General features: G+C 41.3%; 2 protein-coding genes and 1 long non-coding RNA gene across 4 annotated transcripts in view; 2 read left to right on the top strand and 1 right to left on the bottom strand.

Moving 5' to 3' along the window:
* LOC105448509 (uncharacterized aarF domain-containing protein kinase 2-like) overlaps window positions 1-1,543 on the top strand; it is a 51,491-nt gene extending 49,948 nt beyond the window's left edge. Inside the window, exons 8-9 of one of the 2 annotated variants that reach the window (XM_011687149.1) lie at window positions 336-452; window positions 1,221-1,543. In XM_011687149.1, the coding sequence (XP_011685451.1) occupies window positions 336-452; window positions 1,221-1,415 (312 nt within the window). In that variant the 3' untranslated portion in view covers window positions 1,416-1,543. Of the gene's footprint in view, window positions 1-335; window positions 453-1,168 lie in introns of both variants that reach the window. The other variant, XM_011687150.1, reaches the window with a different exon arrangement.
* Window positions 1,544-2,114: 571 nt separating this feature from the next.
* LOC105448503 lies at window positions 2,115-15,089 on the bottom strand. Its single transcript, XR_974255.1, has 6 exons — window positions 14,962-15,089; window positions 14,468-14,620; window positions 4,023-4,121; window positions 2,720-2,843; window positions 2,406-2,600; window positions 2,115-2,247 (listed from the first exon to the last, which is right to left on the bottom strand). It is a non-coding gene; the product is annotated as an uncharacterized LOC105448503 (long non-coding RNA).
* Window positions 9,021-18,464, top strand: part of LOC105448504 (ecdysone 20-monooxygenase) — a 22,166-nt gene continuing 12,722 nt past the window's right edge. Inside the window, exons 1-2 of the mRNA XM_011687139.1 lie at window positions 9,021-9,201; window positions 18,363-18,464. The exon at window positions 18,363-18,464 is cut by the window's right edge and continues 22 nt beyond it. Of these exons, the coding sequence (XP_011685441.1) occupies window positions 9,181-9,201; window positions 18,363-18,464 (123 nt within the window). The 5' untranslated portion in view covers window positions 9,021-9,180. The remainder of the gene's footprint in view (window positions 9,202-18,362) is intronic.

The raw sequence follows: 18,464 nt of genomic DNA, 5'->3' as shown, positions 1-18,464 counted from the left end.
CTTATTTATAGTTATTTTTAAATACGAATATTTTGAAACATGCTTCAAATATGTATAAATATGTAGGAAAAAACCCCGTCCCAAAAAACTTTATACTTTCTTTTAAAAAAATTCGCAAAAATAGCATAAAAATTTGGCCTCTATATAGACTAGAATACCTCTTTAATTCTTTTTATAAATTTTCTCAGTGTACCTGTCATTTTTTCATTTTCTTATGTTTTACATGCATATCGTTTCGGTTTCACTTCGGTGATTATTATTGGTTTTCGCGCGTTTTTTGACCTTTTTTTTCGATGCGGAGCAATTAAAGTTTTGACATGCAAAATTTAATGTAGGGAGAAATGGCAGCGCGATATATTCTGGAGCACAGCTCGCACATGACTCCCGACCCGGACGGTTTCACGTGCTCAATGAAGAACATCGTCAAGTCGCACCTTTGTAATCCGTTTAAGGTTGGTAACAGATATTCCCTTCGAAGTCCCGAGTGATCGCTGAAGCGTACGTTCCTCGCAATTCCCATTCACGAGGTCGTCGTTCGATCGAAATTGTACAGGACTGTTATTAATTTTTTAGGCTTCGTGCGTGTTGATTTGCATTGCTTCTCGGAATCGATCTCCTGGTTTTTTTTTATATTTTGACTTGAACGATCGTGCAGTGCGCGTAAACATTGTACGAGGTACCGTCGGCGTTTCAACTATGTCGAATCATCGTAGCGCGAGAATAATGATAATAATAATAGTAACAACGCGAATATACGAACGCCATGATTATATAGTGGGAGCTGTCGGGTACGCTATTTAAGATCGCGCGCGGATTCGCGATCGGGATGAATCGACCTCCGAGAAATGCCTCGCGTGAAAAACGCGCATGGCGCGTATACCCGCGCGGCGGCGCGCAATTACGAGGCCGTACATCGCAAGTATTAAAACACGCGCGATAGGGTAGACTAACCAGTTTTTGATACCGGTATCGTAACGCCGCGATAATGGATAATCGCGAGTATTGCGATTCTAAAGATAGGCAGCTTCCACGCCGCAGAAAAATCCGTCCAACGCGACGCGACTCGATCACGTGGAGAATCGAACGTCGAAAGAGCATGACGGCGAGATCCACCGCGCGGGCGCCAGGCACGCCTTTCCGCGCGTACATACGTACGTTTCCTGTTTAGAGAAGTAATTATTGCACGTATCGGGGCTACCCGTCCCGGATCGTACCCGCAGGTGAACGTAAGTACCGTTGTGTCGGAATTATTCTCCGCGATGGTTCGTCACCGAGTCAAACAGGACGGATCCTTCAGCAGCGTAATCCTCAGCATGCTGGTGATTGAGGGTCTCGGCCGGTGTCTGGACCCCGACGTCGATATTTTCACGGAGCTCCTGCCCTACGTCCTCAGCAGCGTCATATACAACGAGTAAATAGCACGGCTCTGAACAAAAGGCAACAAATCCGGAATGTTACAATTTCTGAAATATTATTTTGCTTGTACATCCCTCGTAAACAATAAGTGTACCAATAAAACAATTATCTGCGTGAATTGTAAAAAGTTTGTTATATACCTATCCTTTTGTTGTTTTGAAACGCGATACGTTTAGACGTTGTATTATACATACTGAGTGAATATTACTCATGTTGTCGTAATTAAATTCGAGGGAATAAGGTACGATTTCCGGAATGGGAGGAACCTCGGGCGAATTCCAACTTTAATAACATCGGCGATCCGCGCAAGAGAGGAAAAGAAAAGAAAGGGAGGAGGAGAAGCAGAGAGGGAGAAACGGAGAGAGAGGATTCCCAATTTTTTTTAAACCGGACCACCGTGCCGTGTAATCGCATCCGACAGAATTCCGGCGAGTGACCAGTTGGTGGTGCGTGATCGCTTCCTGGTTGGTCGGCCAGGTCTCTTTGCCTCGACTGCGGCGCGGTCAGCGTACACGTGTGCACGTGTGCACGCGCGTACACATCTGATGTGCCCCATTCCCTCCTCGCGTCCGCAGACACGAATTATGCGCGTGGATTTATTGCTCGATGGACGGGAGTTGGGCTATAATAATCGAAAAATGAAATCTCTTGCTTGCTTTTATTTTTGTTTATTTATTTTTATCTCATTTTATTTTTTTTTTTTTTTTTTTTTTTACAAAAACCGCAAATAATTTATGAAGTTGTGAGAGAAGTCGGCATATCGAAGAGGTTTGGACTTCTCAAGGAACTGTTGACCCTTTGTTTTCGACAAAATACCTCAATACCCCATGCCTGCAGTTTAAATATTAACAAGGTAAATAAAAGAATAAATTTTTAAAAATATAGAGATTAAAAAAAAATTTTATATCTTTTATCATTAATTCTTTTATATTTATATTTTATCTTTACTCATGTTTATTCATCTTTATTCATTTCCTAGCGTTCTTCACCTTGTACTACATTTTTTATTCATTTATTCTTCGCCGTTTCTTCATCTTATTTTTTATTCAAAGGCCAAGGGCAAGAACTCTTCATTAAATCGTGATTACGTGATATGGTAGTAATCGCTTGTTATTTTAGGAATCTTGGCTCTCCATTTCATAAATTCTATTTTTAAATACATTCCACGTTTATACTTGAGATTGCTAAAAAAAAGAGATACACTGTGTTTAAGATTATTCTTTTTTTACATGAAATGTCATACAATCTTATTTCTTCTTTCTTTTTCAAAAATGTGACAATAAAAAGATGCGTCGCTACTCACACGTTTACAAGCGGATAATTAAAATTCCAAGCGACACAACACGAGAAATTAAATGTGATGGTGACAGAGAAGAAGGCCAAGTGAAGGTCAGATTCAGATTTGGTCCGATTAGTTGCGCGATCGTCTTTAAAAATAAACGTGTCATGTCTCAAAGCATTACCAAAAATATAGAATTTTATTTCACAAAATACAGATTGATCTATTATTACATCTGATTATCTGTGCAAAAATTGAGTCCAATTCTCTGGACTCAAATTTAAAATATTCAATTTTTTTGATTGACATTGATTTTATGTAAAATCGCGTTTTGCAATACTTATTTGCAAATTTGATAAGAAAGTAGCATTATAAAATAAATCAAATTTTTTACATATACTAATAAAATTTTGATAAACATTTGTGCAAAAATTTATTTGAATCCATTATATACTTGTAAAAGTTATTTACCTAAAACTGTAGCAAAATGCGGTGCACAAGCTATTATAAGTCAAATAGTTCGTTATTTTGCTTTTTACAATTTTCAGGACGTATTTACGACCCAAATTTTTTATAAAATTTCGATCAATTTTCTTCGTAATTTTTGTTATTATTTTTTAGTTAATAGTATTGTACAGCTTAAACATATCCTTAAAAAATAAAAATTAACCGCTTTTAGTACGGTCGGCTTTCTATCTTTCTTTCGCCGCTCATTCGTTCAAACTCCGAGCCTACGTTGTTTTTCATAAAAAAAATAGGTTTTCTTCTGCCCTTCTCATGGGACTCATTCATGGAACGTGATAATTAGACGCGGTAAAGCAACACAGGGCCAACTTCGAAAACCAGTTTTTTTTTAACAACCGCCCGCCTTTTCAGACAGACATCACGTCCCACATCCCACACAGCGGAATATAATTTCAAGAAAGAGAATGTTTGGTAAATGTGTTTTCAAAAATTCTGGAATGTTCCTTTTTTGATTATTATTATTATTATTATTATTATTATTATTATTATTATTATTATTTGGATATACTCGAAGTCGCGTCAATCGGCTGACGAGATATCGCGAATGATATTTTTATGGCAATTTTTAGATGTTATATCGAGAACGCGTACAAAACATCGCATGTCACGCGGGAGATTCTCGCGGGAAGACTCCATCGCTTCGCCGTGACTTTTTCGGAACGCCGAATTGTGAACGAAGTCACGTTTTCACCGCTTCACGTGAGACACGCACGCTCGACTCTGTCGTGGTTTATTTATGCGTGCGATTATTTCGCGCCGTAGGAACAGATGTTTGTGCGTATATAGGGTGTGCTGGACCTACCGAATGTCCTTTCGGTTCTCTTTCCATTATATGACAAAGCTGAGTGAAACGTCTCAATCTCGTTTCAATCTCGCTTCAATCTCGCTTCAATTACGCCATCTGTAATTAAAATAATTATTAATTAAAGACTCCAAAATGAGAGTGAAATTAAAAAAGATGTTTTATTAATAGTATAGCTATAATAATCTAATAAATAATCTTGTTAATTCAATAATATGTAACATTAATGAAACAAATACATATTTTCTTGTTTTAATAAAATATTATTTGTTTCATCAATATTATTATTGAATTAATAAGATTATTTTTAATTAGACTATTAGTTAATGGTGTTAATACAATATCCTTTTTTTCATTGTAGTAGTCACTTTGTATGAGGAAGAATACTTATTATTTTACATATTTATTTTGCAAAATAATAGCTATTTCCTAATTTGACATATCAATAGATGACACTTATTTTCTCAAATTCGTCGACGAAATTGGCTCACGTTTTTTTCTCAAGAGTGCTCTTAATTTATAAGGTGCATTATCCTATATATTAATAGAACAATATGGAATACGCGCTCTGTAGAATTTCACTCACATTTTAAGCAATAATTAATAAATGAAACTGATTGATAAGTAAATACACAACTAACAATGGTAAAATAAGTCTATTCGGCCAAAATCTTGATGAATGATATTTTTGCGTGAATTTATATACATTTTCCAATTCATACAATAATATAAATTTACGTAATAATATTATTAGTCCCCAAGATCCACTTTGACCAAATAGACTTATTCTATTATTGTTAGTTTTATATTCAAAAGCAAACGCGTGTTATCTCATTGGTAATTGCAACCGCAAATTATAGTGCATAAGAGAATATTCTCGCTAGAATTGTCAACATTACAGCTGGTTTGATCCATAAAACACTCGATTTCTTCATTTCTTGTTTTCATAATTTCCCTGCTCTTATACACACTTAAAATTATACCTAAAATGCTTCGTTTCTCGATGCGCCCTTTTTCCAGCAGCCGTGTTAATTGCGCAAGCTAAGCTAACGGTACGGAGTTCGTAAATTAGTATCCGCGTTGAGAAAGAATTTTACGCATTACTCGGTTTCTTTAAATACAAATTTGACCCCTAGCTAATTGTAAGCTTCAGAATCAGACTGCGGGTTTCAAAGAGAAATCTACCAAGTAATATTTAGCGAATAACGATACGATTTAAAAGAGGGCGTTAACGGGGAGGCAGGGGGTTAATTAAATTCGCAATTGCAAAACTTCCCCGGTCGGTTGGGTCGAATCGACGACGTTTAAAAAGGAGGTCGCGCTAGATCGTAGAAAATGATTGTGTCACTTATTAATATCGCCAGTTATTTTGCGTTCTGCGATGCATTTTTGTACCTACTTATGGAAACTTAGCTCCGGTCAGACATACGCAATCGGAGAAACACGACTGACGCGCGTTCAACACTTCGAGATTAAAATCAATGCACGCCTGTCGTTAATATTCAAACTCAGACACTCAGATTTTGGTACCACACACGTTGTAAAAATATAAACTTCGATCTCTCATTGATTAGCAAACGCTAGTAAGAAATATGGATAATCAAAATAAAACGCTTGACAATCAAGCATATTCGATAAGTTGGACGATACGTTAGCGCGTAATATTAATAACGGAATAGTTCCGAGGAAGAAATAATTTACAAAAAGAGAATATTTTAACAAATAAAAATTTGATATCTTCGAAGATACTTTTTAAAATAATACAACGTGATCGGGAGAGCAGAAAAGCTTTGGATTTTACGTCATATCGTCAATTTGCAAACGTCCATAGAAAATAAGGATCTATCTGTGGTAATAAAAATTAAACGTTTAACAATAATGCGTCCAAAGCGTATTCGATAATAAATTGACAATATATGTTACAGTTGGCGTGTAATATTAATAATGGAAACGGAGTAGTTTCGAGGAAGAAATAATTCACGAAAATATTAAAGTCTTCGAAGATAATTTTAAGGAAATAACGACGCAATCGAGAGAACAGAGAAAGATTTTTCGCTGACGTTACGTTTGCACATTGGAATGGATATTAATGTATCTTTCGATAGACCTTTATATCTAGCGATTGTATGATATTTTTCATGTGTACACACTTCCTTGTATATACCGTACCGTATCTTCTGCGGATCGGCCTATGTCGTCTCGACGTTCGCTTTTCTCTTTTTATTTTGTTCGAATAGAAACGAGTTCCAATCGACGTCTTATTCCACGTGTTCACGCCCTCTTATGTACGTGATAGAGCTACATCATTCCTCCTGACCCGGTCTAGCCCGTTCTATGCGGCCGTCCGTTCCATTCCGAACAGCGGATCTCACATCATTTATACCATCAGACGGCGGACAAATATCTAACCCTTAACTTTAATGAAAAGAGGGATTGACTTAAAGCCATTGTCTTTTCGGTTGCTAGTTTTCTAGCCGTAGATTCCCTTTGAGGAATCGATGGAAATAATTACATTTCCCAATAAAAAACGGGGAAGCGCGAAGCCCAGGAACGGAAAGGGATAGGACCGAAATTACCGGTTTCGACGTATTTGCAGGACAAGCTTCCCTTGTCGTCCATATATTTTTATACTCTGCGTTCGAAGTTAATTACGCTATGAATATTAATCTGCTGATTATAAAATTCATTTTGCTCCCAGGGAAGAATGCGGAGGCCCCGTCTTGGGCTTTTACACGCGTCATCTGATCCGTCTCCTTGCCTTCCCGAATTACTGGATTTATCCGCCGCCAGTGTTTACCGGCCAGTTCCAGTTTTTAGAACATCTAGATAAGCCATTGCGGATCTATTTTCTGCTCGGCGTAGAAGACTCTCTAATCTCTCGCTCCGGTTTTCAGATCTTACTTGATCTTTCCGATCTTGCTTAGTCCCCCTTGTCGGGGAGTTGTTTACACCCTTCGTGGGGACGACGCCGGTTGTGCGATCCGGTTAACGGCCGTTACGCATGATCGCGCAAATTCACTGCGTCGAGATCGATTTGGACGTGCAAATTAGATGCCGCCTCGTGCGTCCGTGACTTCTCCCTCAATGCACGCGAGTAATGTTCTCTTATAACTATTATAAAATGATGTGATGGGCGACTATTTTTCGTGCTTCTTGCAGGCGATTAATATTCGCTTCATGATTAACAAATCTATCCTCGGACTATCTGTAGATCTGCCTTCATCTCTAGGATATAATTTAGCTATCTCTCATATAAACACGTATTTTGTGACGCCACTTATTAAAGGAGCTGACCTAGATCACCTGGTCCCGTGTAAATTTCGATTAAGTAAGATGTCAAGAGAGAGAGAGAGAGAGAGAGAGAGAGAGAGAGAGAGAGAGAGAAGAGGGAGAGAGAGAGAGAGAAAAGTAGAAGATGAAGAAGAAGAAGAAGAAGATCATGGACGAGAATCTGGTGAATAAGATTATTATAGAAATCGAGAACCTCAGTCTATGCGCTCGATCTAAAATCATCTCTGTTTCGCCTCGTCTCCTACATTATCTCTCTATTCATGAATCTCACGAGCATATTATCTAATCAGCATACCATACCCTCGGATAATTGATTACATTTAGAGGTCATCAATACGTTGTACCAGTGATAAACTTCTCGACCCTCCCAGGATTTTTCCGCGCTACCGCTCGTTATTTCTTTGTCTCCGTAATTAACCCTGCGATCTCAAAGCGAAAAAGAATGTGTTGAGGGAAAGATCAGCTTCTAAAATTCTTTCTCAGAATATGTAAGATACAAAAAGATACACAAGCAGAGATAGCAGATTCGAAGATAAATCCCGAGGCGAAGACTCACGTGAGTCGCGGTTAGAAGGACGTCAGAAGAAATAGCGGAAGTTTAACGGTGGAAAGTTTAAAAGGCAACTCAAAGACGGGCATACTCGCGTTGACCTGATGGCTATTTTTGTCTGAGAAAAAAACGAAAAGACAAGACCGGTAAAGGCGTGGATAGTTACGGCATCGCGTAACGACGCGACGGCGAGACGAGAATTAGTCTCCCCCGATCAGGAGCGACTCGTATCCTCCTCGGCGGGGAACGTTCCAGCGCCATCTGCGATACGTCCGTCATCCGGAACCCCCACTGCAAACACATGGATTCCCACTGGATTCCATGGGGCCCCACCATCGGCGACAGCCAACCATGTCGCGGCGCGGTTGCAGGATCGACGGGCAGGCAGGGCATGACGGGGCATGTAAACAGAGAGGACAAGAGAAGATAAGAGAGTTTGTCTTCGGCGACGTCGCGAGACAGAGATGGACCGGTGGGCCCCGGTATCCCGCGAGTGTCTTCGCGAGGGGACAGAACGAAAGAGCAAGAGAGACGAACGAGACAAGAGGGGGCGAAGCGACGATCTCGTCTCCCCGTTTCCTCGCGTGGATCTCACGGCTCGTCGCTAATCCCCCCCTTTCGGTGTACCACCATTCATAAATCCGAACGATCCGCCGGACAATGCAGCAATTAATAGCGATTAAAATTCCATTTGTCGGATCTCCCCCTATACCTTCCGTCTCCCTTTTTTCTTTTTCTTTTCTTCTATCTCTCTCCTCGCACGCTATCTTTTCCTCTCCTGTGCCCTTCCTCTTTCGTCTCGCACTACTCTTTTTCTCACTTGTATGTCCGGGTCGCGAGCTTGTGTCCCCTCCCCCCCCCCCCCACCGTGCATCCCACCGAGAACTCTCTCCGTATGGCAGGCTCTCTCTTTTCCCTCTTCCTTCTTCCTTGGTCTCTCTCTCTCTCTCTCTCTCTCTCTCCCTCTCTCCTCCTTCTCCTCTTCATTCCTCACCCGCTTTTCTTCCACCTCCGTTCCTATCTCCACCTCCATTACCGCCAGACTTCCTCCTCCAACCCTGTCACGCTTTCGGAGTTTTTGGAAAACATAAGGGTTCCCGAGGAACTTTTTTGAATCAGTACTGCCGTGACTGTCCAACGAGTTGGTACACAATACATTCACTGTCGTCATCGTTGTTGCGGGACAATTCGAACCAGCGATTTTTCGCTTTTCGTATTTGGTTTCTGAATTTTCATAATTCGTCGATTAATTTCCACGAAAATTCGTGCGTGATAATACGGTTTATTATCGGTTGAGAAACAACCTTGACGGCGGCTATGATAATGCGCTTGAGGCCTGTAAGTTGTTTCCAAGATATCTTTCAATACTTTGCTCTTCCATCAAGTCGGGAACAATTGTGATTTTTTTAAGAACTATTACAAAAATTTCAATCCGGAATGAAAACTACATAATCTGTTAAGATTATTCATGCGAGAATTTATTTACATTCGACACGTAGTATATTTTCTTATTTTTTTATTTAAGTTTATATGTTTAAAAAAATCTGATTTTAAAAGACTGAAAATTCTCGTATTGCGAGACGGTTATTATAGAATTAGATTTATAGATATCAATAACATTGTGTTAGCTATTTAACACTTGCCAAGCAAGGCGTTTAATTCTAGAAACTTTGCGCGTATGACCAATACACGTATTTATGTTTATCGGTTCAATGGTTTTCTAGTGCAAATGCGGGAATAGCATTAGAATAATATGTCGTATTTATAGCCTACATTTAAATGCTATGTGTGAACTGCTATTTGATGTAACTGTTGCTGTATGTGAAATTAGTTTTAAGCTTGAAGAATAGGAATAACTACTACACAAAAGTATAAAACTACTTTTGACAATTTTTAAATGGCCACAATTACTGTTTTCTAATTAACATTATATGTTTTCATATCTAGTTCTAAAATAATCTCTGATAATTAGTCAAATTACATAATTATTATTTCGAAGCTTTCCTAAGTTAATAGCTTTTCTATATATACATACATATATATATATTTTTCTAATTAATATTAAATATTTTGTTTTATTTTAATTTAATTAATTAAATTTTTTACTACATAGTTAATTAAAATACTCTTGCAAATTATAATTCCCAAATCTCTTTATTTATATTATCTTTTACAATAGAAGAATCAATTACATTTAGATCGGATGATAATAATTTTAATCAAGTCAATCTAAATTTGAATACTTATGCGCTTTTCAAACTAAACCATTTAAATTTCGAGATCATTAAATCCGATTGCATTAAATGATTGCATTAAAGAAGCCTGGTTAGGAATATTAAATAAGAAAAATTAACTAAAAACCCGGAAAAAATATATACGTTAAAAATATTTAAATAGACGCGTTAGAAATGCAACAGCCAACAATTAGATAAGAACTCTCTCATAAAGAATCTCGGAAGAGAAAGAGGAGATCGCGAGCGATCGATCGATCGATCAGCGGAAAAGAACGCATTCCTGACCGCGGCGCGATCCCGCTTTTTACGAGACACCCTATAAGACGAACGGGCATGTGTCTGCACGGTCACGGCTATCCGTTTTTACGTATATTCTATCGGGGATAGAAGAGGGAGGAGAAGAGGGACGAGCATCGGCCGCTACCACCTGTGGCACGAAGCACGCGAGGCGTTCCGCGGATTTCCGGGTCCGTCGCGGCGCGTTAGCCGTGAAGAAAAGAAAGGCGAGCGCGCGCGCCGATTGCGCGCGTTGCGCGCGCGTAAAATCGACGCGAGTAGACCAGGCCAGACCGACCAGACACAGAGAGTGAGAAGAATTTGGTGCGGATAATTCGCGCCGTGTCGGGGGAGAGTCAGGAGAGACTGGTGCGCGGCGTCGCGATACAACGCACGCAGGCACACACACGCGCGTGAGTGGTGCGACGGCGGCGCGTGGACATGCGTGCGATTTACTGATCGTATTACTGGTGGACGGCGCGCGGTTCCCCCGTGGCCGAAGCGAGCGCGAGCTGCGAGGGCGAGTTTTCGTTGCGCCGGAGCTCACGCGCTATGGTAATATCACGGCAATCACGGCGACTATCAACAACCATGGGATTGCGCGTCGCGCATTCCCATTCGCGAATTCCAATTCGCGCCGATTTTCGCGGCGGGTGGTGGTGCGCGGTTGGGATTCCAAAGGATCACAGTGGTGCGCGCGAGTCTCACGCGTTATCGCGACCGAGCGTGTTGACTAATTCTGTACGAAATCGGGGAGAGAGAGAGAGAGAGAGAGAGAGAGAGAGTGTGTGTGTGTGTGTGTGTAAAAAAGAAAAACGCAGGTAATTTCGAGAAGTTTGGATTCCAAGAACAACGCGGTAAACAGCGTTCTGTGTTTACTTCTATGTAACAACGACGGGAACGCGACAGTGACGCTGACAGTTGACAGCTGATGTAAGGTAAGGTACATTCTTTTCGTATTATACGCGAAGATCCAGCTCGTCGAAAATTATCGGCGATTTTCTTTAAGGCGAAGAAAAAAACTCACGAGATTTCGTCGCGAACACTCGCTTGTGAAATAATAATCTGTTATTGAAACTGGCAATAATTATTATCACGGTTAAAAATATTTGCGATAGAGCATTGATTTTTGTACATTTGTAACACAATAAAGTGCGGCAATGAAGTATATCGCTCTCCTCTTAACGTCGAATACATCGAAATATATTAGTTCTCCCGCGCTATATCTGACGAGACCGCTCTCGTCAGATATAGAAAGCGTCAAAAAGAAAGGTCTCGCTAATCTTGGCGAGAGAAGTGACAGGGGCGCAGGATAAAAGATGTGTGTAAGCTTTTTCTAGCACCGTCTATGGTTTGCCGATTCGCATGCGATACGATACGTACGTTTGAACAACGAAAGCTTTGTTATTGTAAAGTAAAGCATTACTTTACAATAATATAAGATACGACATAAACTCCTTATATTGTTTGTAAACCAGAATAACAATCACACACACACGCCATGTCTGCTCGATGATCTTTTCCTGTTATCGAGGCGGTATACATATCTTCTTCTCTCACGCGAGCGAGCATATCTCGGCGCGATAGCTGACAACACGCACATTCTCTCACTTGTCAGCCCGCGCTATCGTATATCTGTCGCGGGAAGATTTTTCCTGCCCTCAGTCTCCGTGCAATCCGTGCAGCCGTGCGTGCGCGCGGCGTGTACCTTCGTAGCGCAACCATAGTAGGTACGAGAGAAATGTCAATTGAAATTATTTGAAAATCTTAAAAATTTTTTTATTTTACCCACTCGCGTTACGCTCGTCGCCTGCCGACCGATCGGCACACCCTGTATATATCAGGCGCTCGAGACGCTTTTTTTCCGGGGAGCGGGGAGGGCCCTTCGTTTAATTGCGACAGACGGTCGGCAAGTTCGAGACGGCGGGGCAATCATTTTATTTGCGAAATGTTAAGTGCCGCCGATATACACGCGGCGATAATTTGCTTGATGCCCGCGCGCGGCAATTACGGCGATTATATGATCCCTCCTCACTCCCCCCCTCCGAGGGGAAGGTAAACCGTACCGCGTGTAACGTCGCACCGTCGTAAGTAATCGCGCGAAACGGGAACCGCAATTTCTGGATACACCATACACGTCGCGCGTAATCGGGAACGTTATACGGAAACGGCGAGATGCGTTTCGCGTAATCGACAGCGCCTTCGGCGCTCCTGCTTGTATACGTGTTTTCTGAAGGTTCCGGAATTATCTCTCGTGATAAACATTTCACAGTCTTTCTCTCTCTCTCTCTCTCTCTCTCTCTCTCTCTCTCTCTCTCTCTCTCGGAAAAATAATTGTGAGAATCGTTCCGCGTTATTATTGAAAGGCTAAAATAATAAAAGATTTGCGTCGGTAAAAAGATTCGAACGAATGATCGTACAGCGTACGGACTTCACTCGCCAGGAGCGTATAATTTTACTTGAGAATCCGTTATTACGCTACTCCTGAATCCGCGGTGCGAACGGAATGCATACGGAAGGCATTTATCATTGAGTTATCGAACGAAAGCAAATAATCGCATGTCCGACAAATAGGTCAACTAATGAGATAATATTCCTTCGTTACTATTACTTATTGCCGTGACTGTTTGAAATTTACAATTTCTTCTGGCAGTTCTTCCTCGAACGGAGCAGCAGAGGGTGAATATCTCATTTTTCCACTTTCGGTGGAATCCTCGAATCGTTTGCATTTGCGACCGATGGGGCGATGATTGAAGCGTACGAGGGTACGTAAGTCACGGAAATTTTCCGCATACGACCGCGCGCTTATCTAAAGTTATACCTCTTTTACAGCGGGACGATATTTTCGAAGACAATCGATCGTATCTTAACCCATTAACGTCCAAGCGGACACATTTTTTAAACAATTTTCAGTGGCTTAATTTTTTATTTTAAATGGCCTTGAAAAAATTCAAGCAACATCATTTCTAATGTAAAATTTCTTGCTCTTTCAGAATCTGCCATCACAATTTGTCAAAAATAAAGTCCCAAAAAGTTATAGTCGATTTTTTGGAAAAAAAACCGTGATTTTTCACTCAAATTTTTTTTTAATCGATATTTTCACATCGAAACGACATTAGGATGGTCTTGAGCAGTCAAAATATCGCGTTCATGAACTCTAAACTTTAAAACATATACATACTCATTTCGAAATTCATGATGGCGGCATCAAAAATAGCGGCCAAAAGCTCGAAATGTTATAATATTGTGCAAATTTATTTTAAAAAATGCTGTATTTTTTAAAATGAATTTGCATAATATTGTAATATTTCGAGCTTTTGGCCGCCATTTTCGATGCCGCCATCATGAATTTCGAAATGAGTATGTATATGTTTTAAAGTTTAGAGTTCATGAACGCGATATTTTGACTGCTCAAGATCATCCTAATGTCGTTTCGATGTGAAAATATCGATTAAAAAAAAATTTGAGTGAAAAATCACGGTTTTTTTTTCCAAAAAATCGACTATAACTTTTTGGGACTTTATTTTTGACAAATTCTGATGGCAGATTCTAAAAGAGCAAAAAATTTTACATCAGAAATATTGTTGCTTGAATTTTTTCAAGGCCATTAAAATAAAAAATTAAACCATTGAAAATTGTTCAAAAAATCCGCTTGGACGTTAATGGGTTCCGATCAACATCAAGAAAATCAAGATTAAAATACATATATAAAATGTATATAGATAAAATCCAAGTAATACGTAAGCACGGCATGTCACGAGCGGGACGACGGGGGAACATAATTAATTCGCCTTGCGTACGTGCCGGTGACCTGCTCGAGATACAATTCCGTCCACGCACGTGGGGAAAAAGTGCCGAGTAACGTTCAGCAAATAAAGCTTATGATTGGGTGGTGCTCTCGCGCGAAAGTGGATAATAACCGTAGTATAGAGTTATTAACGAGGCACACAGTCGCGCATTACGGTATTTATCTCTCTCTTTCTCTCTCTTTCTCTCTCTCTCTCTCTCTCTCTCTCTCTCTCTCTCTCTCTCTCTCGTTTATTTAATTGACAGGCGTAGCGTTAAAAAACGGAAATGTTAGCTAAAAACGTTACCGATAAAACAACGCGAGATTACGCGACAGCCCCGACTTCCGTCCCGAAGCGAAGAAAGCTGGTGTTTGATGAATCGATTCTCTGACGCGCGCATCGATCTTCAAATTAGTCCATCGCAGTCGTTGTCGCTGACAATACGACTTTTGCTACGTTCTGGAAGCAAAAGGGAGAGATCATTATATCACCTATCTTTCGCGAGAATGATTGAGCGCGCGGAGATTCTCCGCGCAAGGTCAGGACACATTTTTACGTGAAATTATAAGTCGTAAAGTTATCATATCTCGCGTTCGCGAGCGCGGAGAAAGACAGAAAAGGGAGAAAAAAAGAAAAGAAGGGAAGGGGGGCGGGAGAAAAAAGAGAAAAGGAAAGGAAGATAACGATCCGACTCGTCACGGGTAATCGGGCGCAACCCGGCCCGATTATTTTTCTCGTTCTCCCTTCCCGTCCCCACCCTGCGCCCCCCATCGTCCCCCGTTACTTTTTCTTTCACTCACTCGCGCTTTCTCAATTGCTCGCCGGCAATAATCCTTTATTTACTGGCATTCGTCGGCGACACACACGCTGCCATTCCAAAGTCTTCGCACACAATTACCCGGCCGTGTTCGTTATCATCTACGCGACGCCACGGTGGCTGCGCGACGACGCGACGGCGCGGACGCGCGACGGACGGTGCGACGATGCGGTAGCGCGTGCGTGCGGCGTATAGAGAGCGAAATTTGCCTAATGAGTAGCAGGACGAAAACACTTTATCCACGTTCCACGTTAATACAAAGGCGTTTAATATCCTCGATGCATACAGAGTACACACATGACACTGTATATAGGGTGACTCTTTAATTCACGTATCGATGACTTCGAATAAGAGTGAATCTGGAACGCGAGACAAGAAAAAAGAGGTCGCACGAGTGGGGACCATTTAGATCCTACTTTCTCGATTGCAATAAATTCTAGAGATCGACACGTACACAAAAGATCGTAAAATCATATCTAGAATAGCTCATTCGTAAAGTGTAGAACAGGTTCGAATATCCCGATCACAAAACTCCGCAGAAAATAGGTAAATTAAAAAAAATAAATATTACAATAATTTTTCGTATAAAATTAAATGTGCATTAGTTATGATTTTCCTTTTTTTTTTTTATTTAAACTTTTCAATTTTAAAATCCATTCATTTACAATTTTACACACGCAATGACGATCAAAGTCTTGCTTGTTCTTTGTGTCAACATTTAAATTTCCCCTCTTATCTTTTCTTTTTTTTTAATCCATGCGTCTCGTTAATTTCGTATAGAAAGTAGAGATCGCGTAAGAGAGAATTAACGTAGAAAGAAAAAGAGAACGAAGTGAGCTTTCGATAGCTGCAGCGCGAGCACTTTGTCTTCTTTCTTTTAGCGTGGGACTGGTTCCGCGAGATATGCAAGATACGTTTCGCTCTCCACTCTCTTTATTAGACCTTTATTAGAGCTTCGATCCAAAGCTCGATTCCGATCGTTGATGCTAGTCGAGCGAGCTAAGAATAGTCTATTCGTAAAGCGTAGAACAGGTTCGAATGATCTGGATGCGAAGCTTCGTGAAAAAATAGGTAAATTGAAGGGAGAAGTAGAAATTTTTCAATTTCGCGTAAAATTAAATCTCCGTTATAATAACGTTTTGAAGCTCTTTTCTATATCTCACTGTCAGATAAGTTTGCGAGGACAAAGCGCAAGAAGTCGGTAAAATAATTCCTATTGCTAAATCAGAATTAAATTTCGTAACTCGACTTCGATAACTTCGTTCAGAGTTCTTTTTATCTTCTAACTAAGATATCCCCCGATCGCGTTTTATTTTATCTGCAGGTCCAACAATGTGAAAGTCCGCTAAAGAATCGAGCCTCGAATTGACACACCTAGCAAACACAGAGATTATAACTACAATATTACAGCAACAATGTAATATTTCTGCAATATAGCTGGAATATTACAATGTTGCTGCAACATTGCAGTTATAATCTGTGTTTGCTGGGATGTAATACCCGCGCCTTCTCTTTCTCATCGATCCCTATCAAGACGTGTTTCCGAGACCGTGTAAAATGAGACGGAGTAGAGTAAATGTGAGTAAAAGGTAAACAAAGATCGGAGGCACGTTATTGGGGGAAGAATGCGGCTTCGTCGGAACGCAACGATCGCGTGCACCACGTTTCACATTCTTCAAGAGGTGGATATCATCCTTGAGAGACTTCCATCTCCCACCGCCGAGGTGGGGGACGGGAGTATTGTGAATGCCGATGCATGGTGAGATGGTGTTCACGTAGCGGTGCGCTAAATTAAAGTCATTAATGAGGAGGAACAATGTAGCCGGTCAGGAGGCTCGAAGCGCGTTCACGTACACGGAAACTGCTGTAAGAAAACGCCGTGGAATGCGGCGCTCGGCTTGCCCCTGGCCTCCTCCCTTTCCCCTGCGTCCCTTCTCCTCCGCTCGTTTCCTCGAGGTATTTTCTCCCCTACTCCCCACTCTCACCCCCCCCCTTGACGAAAATCACGTGTTTTTACGACCTTGATCGTCCTCGCGTCGTTGAGCGATTTATTGTAATTTTTCCGAAAACAGCATAATTATCTTAATCGCGCGAGTCTTTATTTACCCGCGAACGCGTAAAGGGGGAAAACGCGAAAGATACAGTGAGCGGTACGCGATAAAAGAGAAGGGAATACAAGTGGATTTATTTTAAATAAATTACGCCTTAGTTTCACACTTGACGCGAGGAGTCGCGTAGCTTTATGGGAGGAATTCAAGTTCAAAGTTCGGCCACAAGTCAAGAAGTTCGCGCACGAGGTGATCTATCTTCCTTTTGCCTTTCTTTGCTATTGCTATACAGAACGTGATATTATTCTCGCGGTACATCCGTACAGAGAGTTATCGTTTATACTATTTTCTTCCCGATCCGTGTAACAACTGCGATACGTCAGTGACTCAGAAGCGAGCGAGAGTAAGAGAGGATGAGAGAAACAGAGGGAGCGAGGCCGGGGATCATCGGGGCAACACCGGGAGCATGTTATCGGCGAATTGCAAATAGAGGAATCGCGCGGTCTGCAAATAACACTGGGGCACTCAGTCAGTCGCGAGGAGATCCATAAGCGGTCGTTGCTATTCCTACGCTTTTCACCCTTTGTCCTGTTGGCTCAGTTTCTACTTCTCTTTCTTTGCTATTCTTTCTCTTTCTCTCTCTCTCTCTCTCTCTCTCTCTCTGTTTTTCCTTTTCTCGGTGAGAATTGCTAACAAAAATGCGCGATGCTTATTATTGCGCGTTCGGCATCACACGCGTTTTTTCAGTGCTAAATCGTAGCGCCTTATCAGATCCGGCACGTCGAAAGATGCGTCTTCGTCATTTACAGCTGAGTTAAACGTCCAATGTGCACGAGGCTCCGGCAATCGCGCTTTTGTAATGATTCTGCGATTGTAAGGCGAAGAGACGCTGTTTTATCCCATCGGTGATATCCCGCATTTTCTTTGACGCAAATAGGGCTACGAACCGCAAAGGTATACAGGAGGGTTACAAGATGTATCTGAGAAGCCGCCACCATAAAAAAGTAGCTTGATTCGCTCTTTTAATATTTTGAGAATTAAAATTAATCACACGTTCTCTCCGTTGAGACTGAAAACCTCGACGCGTCCTCACTCCTCGGGGACGTCAGTCCAAATAATGACTCAAAACGCTCCGAGAGATACGGGGCGCCAGTCGTAGTACTACATATTTCGCGACCGACGTACCCGCGAAGGCGAGACAAGCGTTTCGCGCGTCGTAACGAGATAATCGCTCCCGCTCCCGCGCTCTTGCTGCGACTCGATCCCGCAAACGAATCGATCACGCGTTTGGAAAAAAAGAATCCTTTCTCCTCTTTTTAATCCATCTTCGATGCAGGGATTCGACTGGAGGATGCTGCTGTCCGGAGCGTGGTTCGAGACCATCGCAGCAGCGCTGCTCGCGATCCTGGTGCTGGCTACCGGCTACCGACCGCCCTGG

This window comes from Wasmannia auropunctata, unplaced genomic scaffold, assembly GCF_000956235.1.
Source record: "Wasmannia auropunctata unplaced genomic scaffold, wasmannia.A_1.0 LD336085.1, whole genome shotgun sequence".
Taxonomy (NCBI): Eukaryota; Metazoa; Arthropoda; class Insecta; order Hymenoptera; family Formicidae; genus Wasmannia; species Wasmannia auropunctata.
This window is presented reverse-complemented; position numbering and strand designations above follow the sequence as displayed.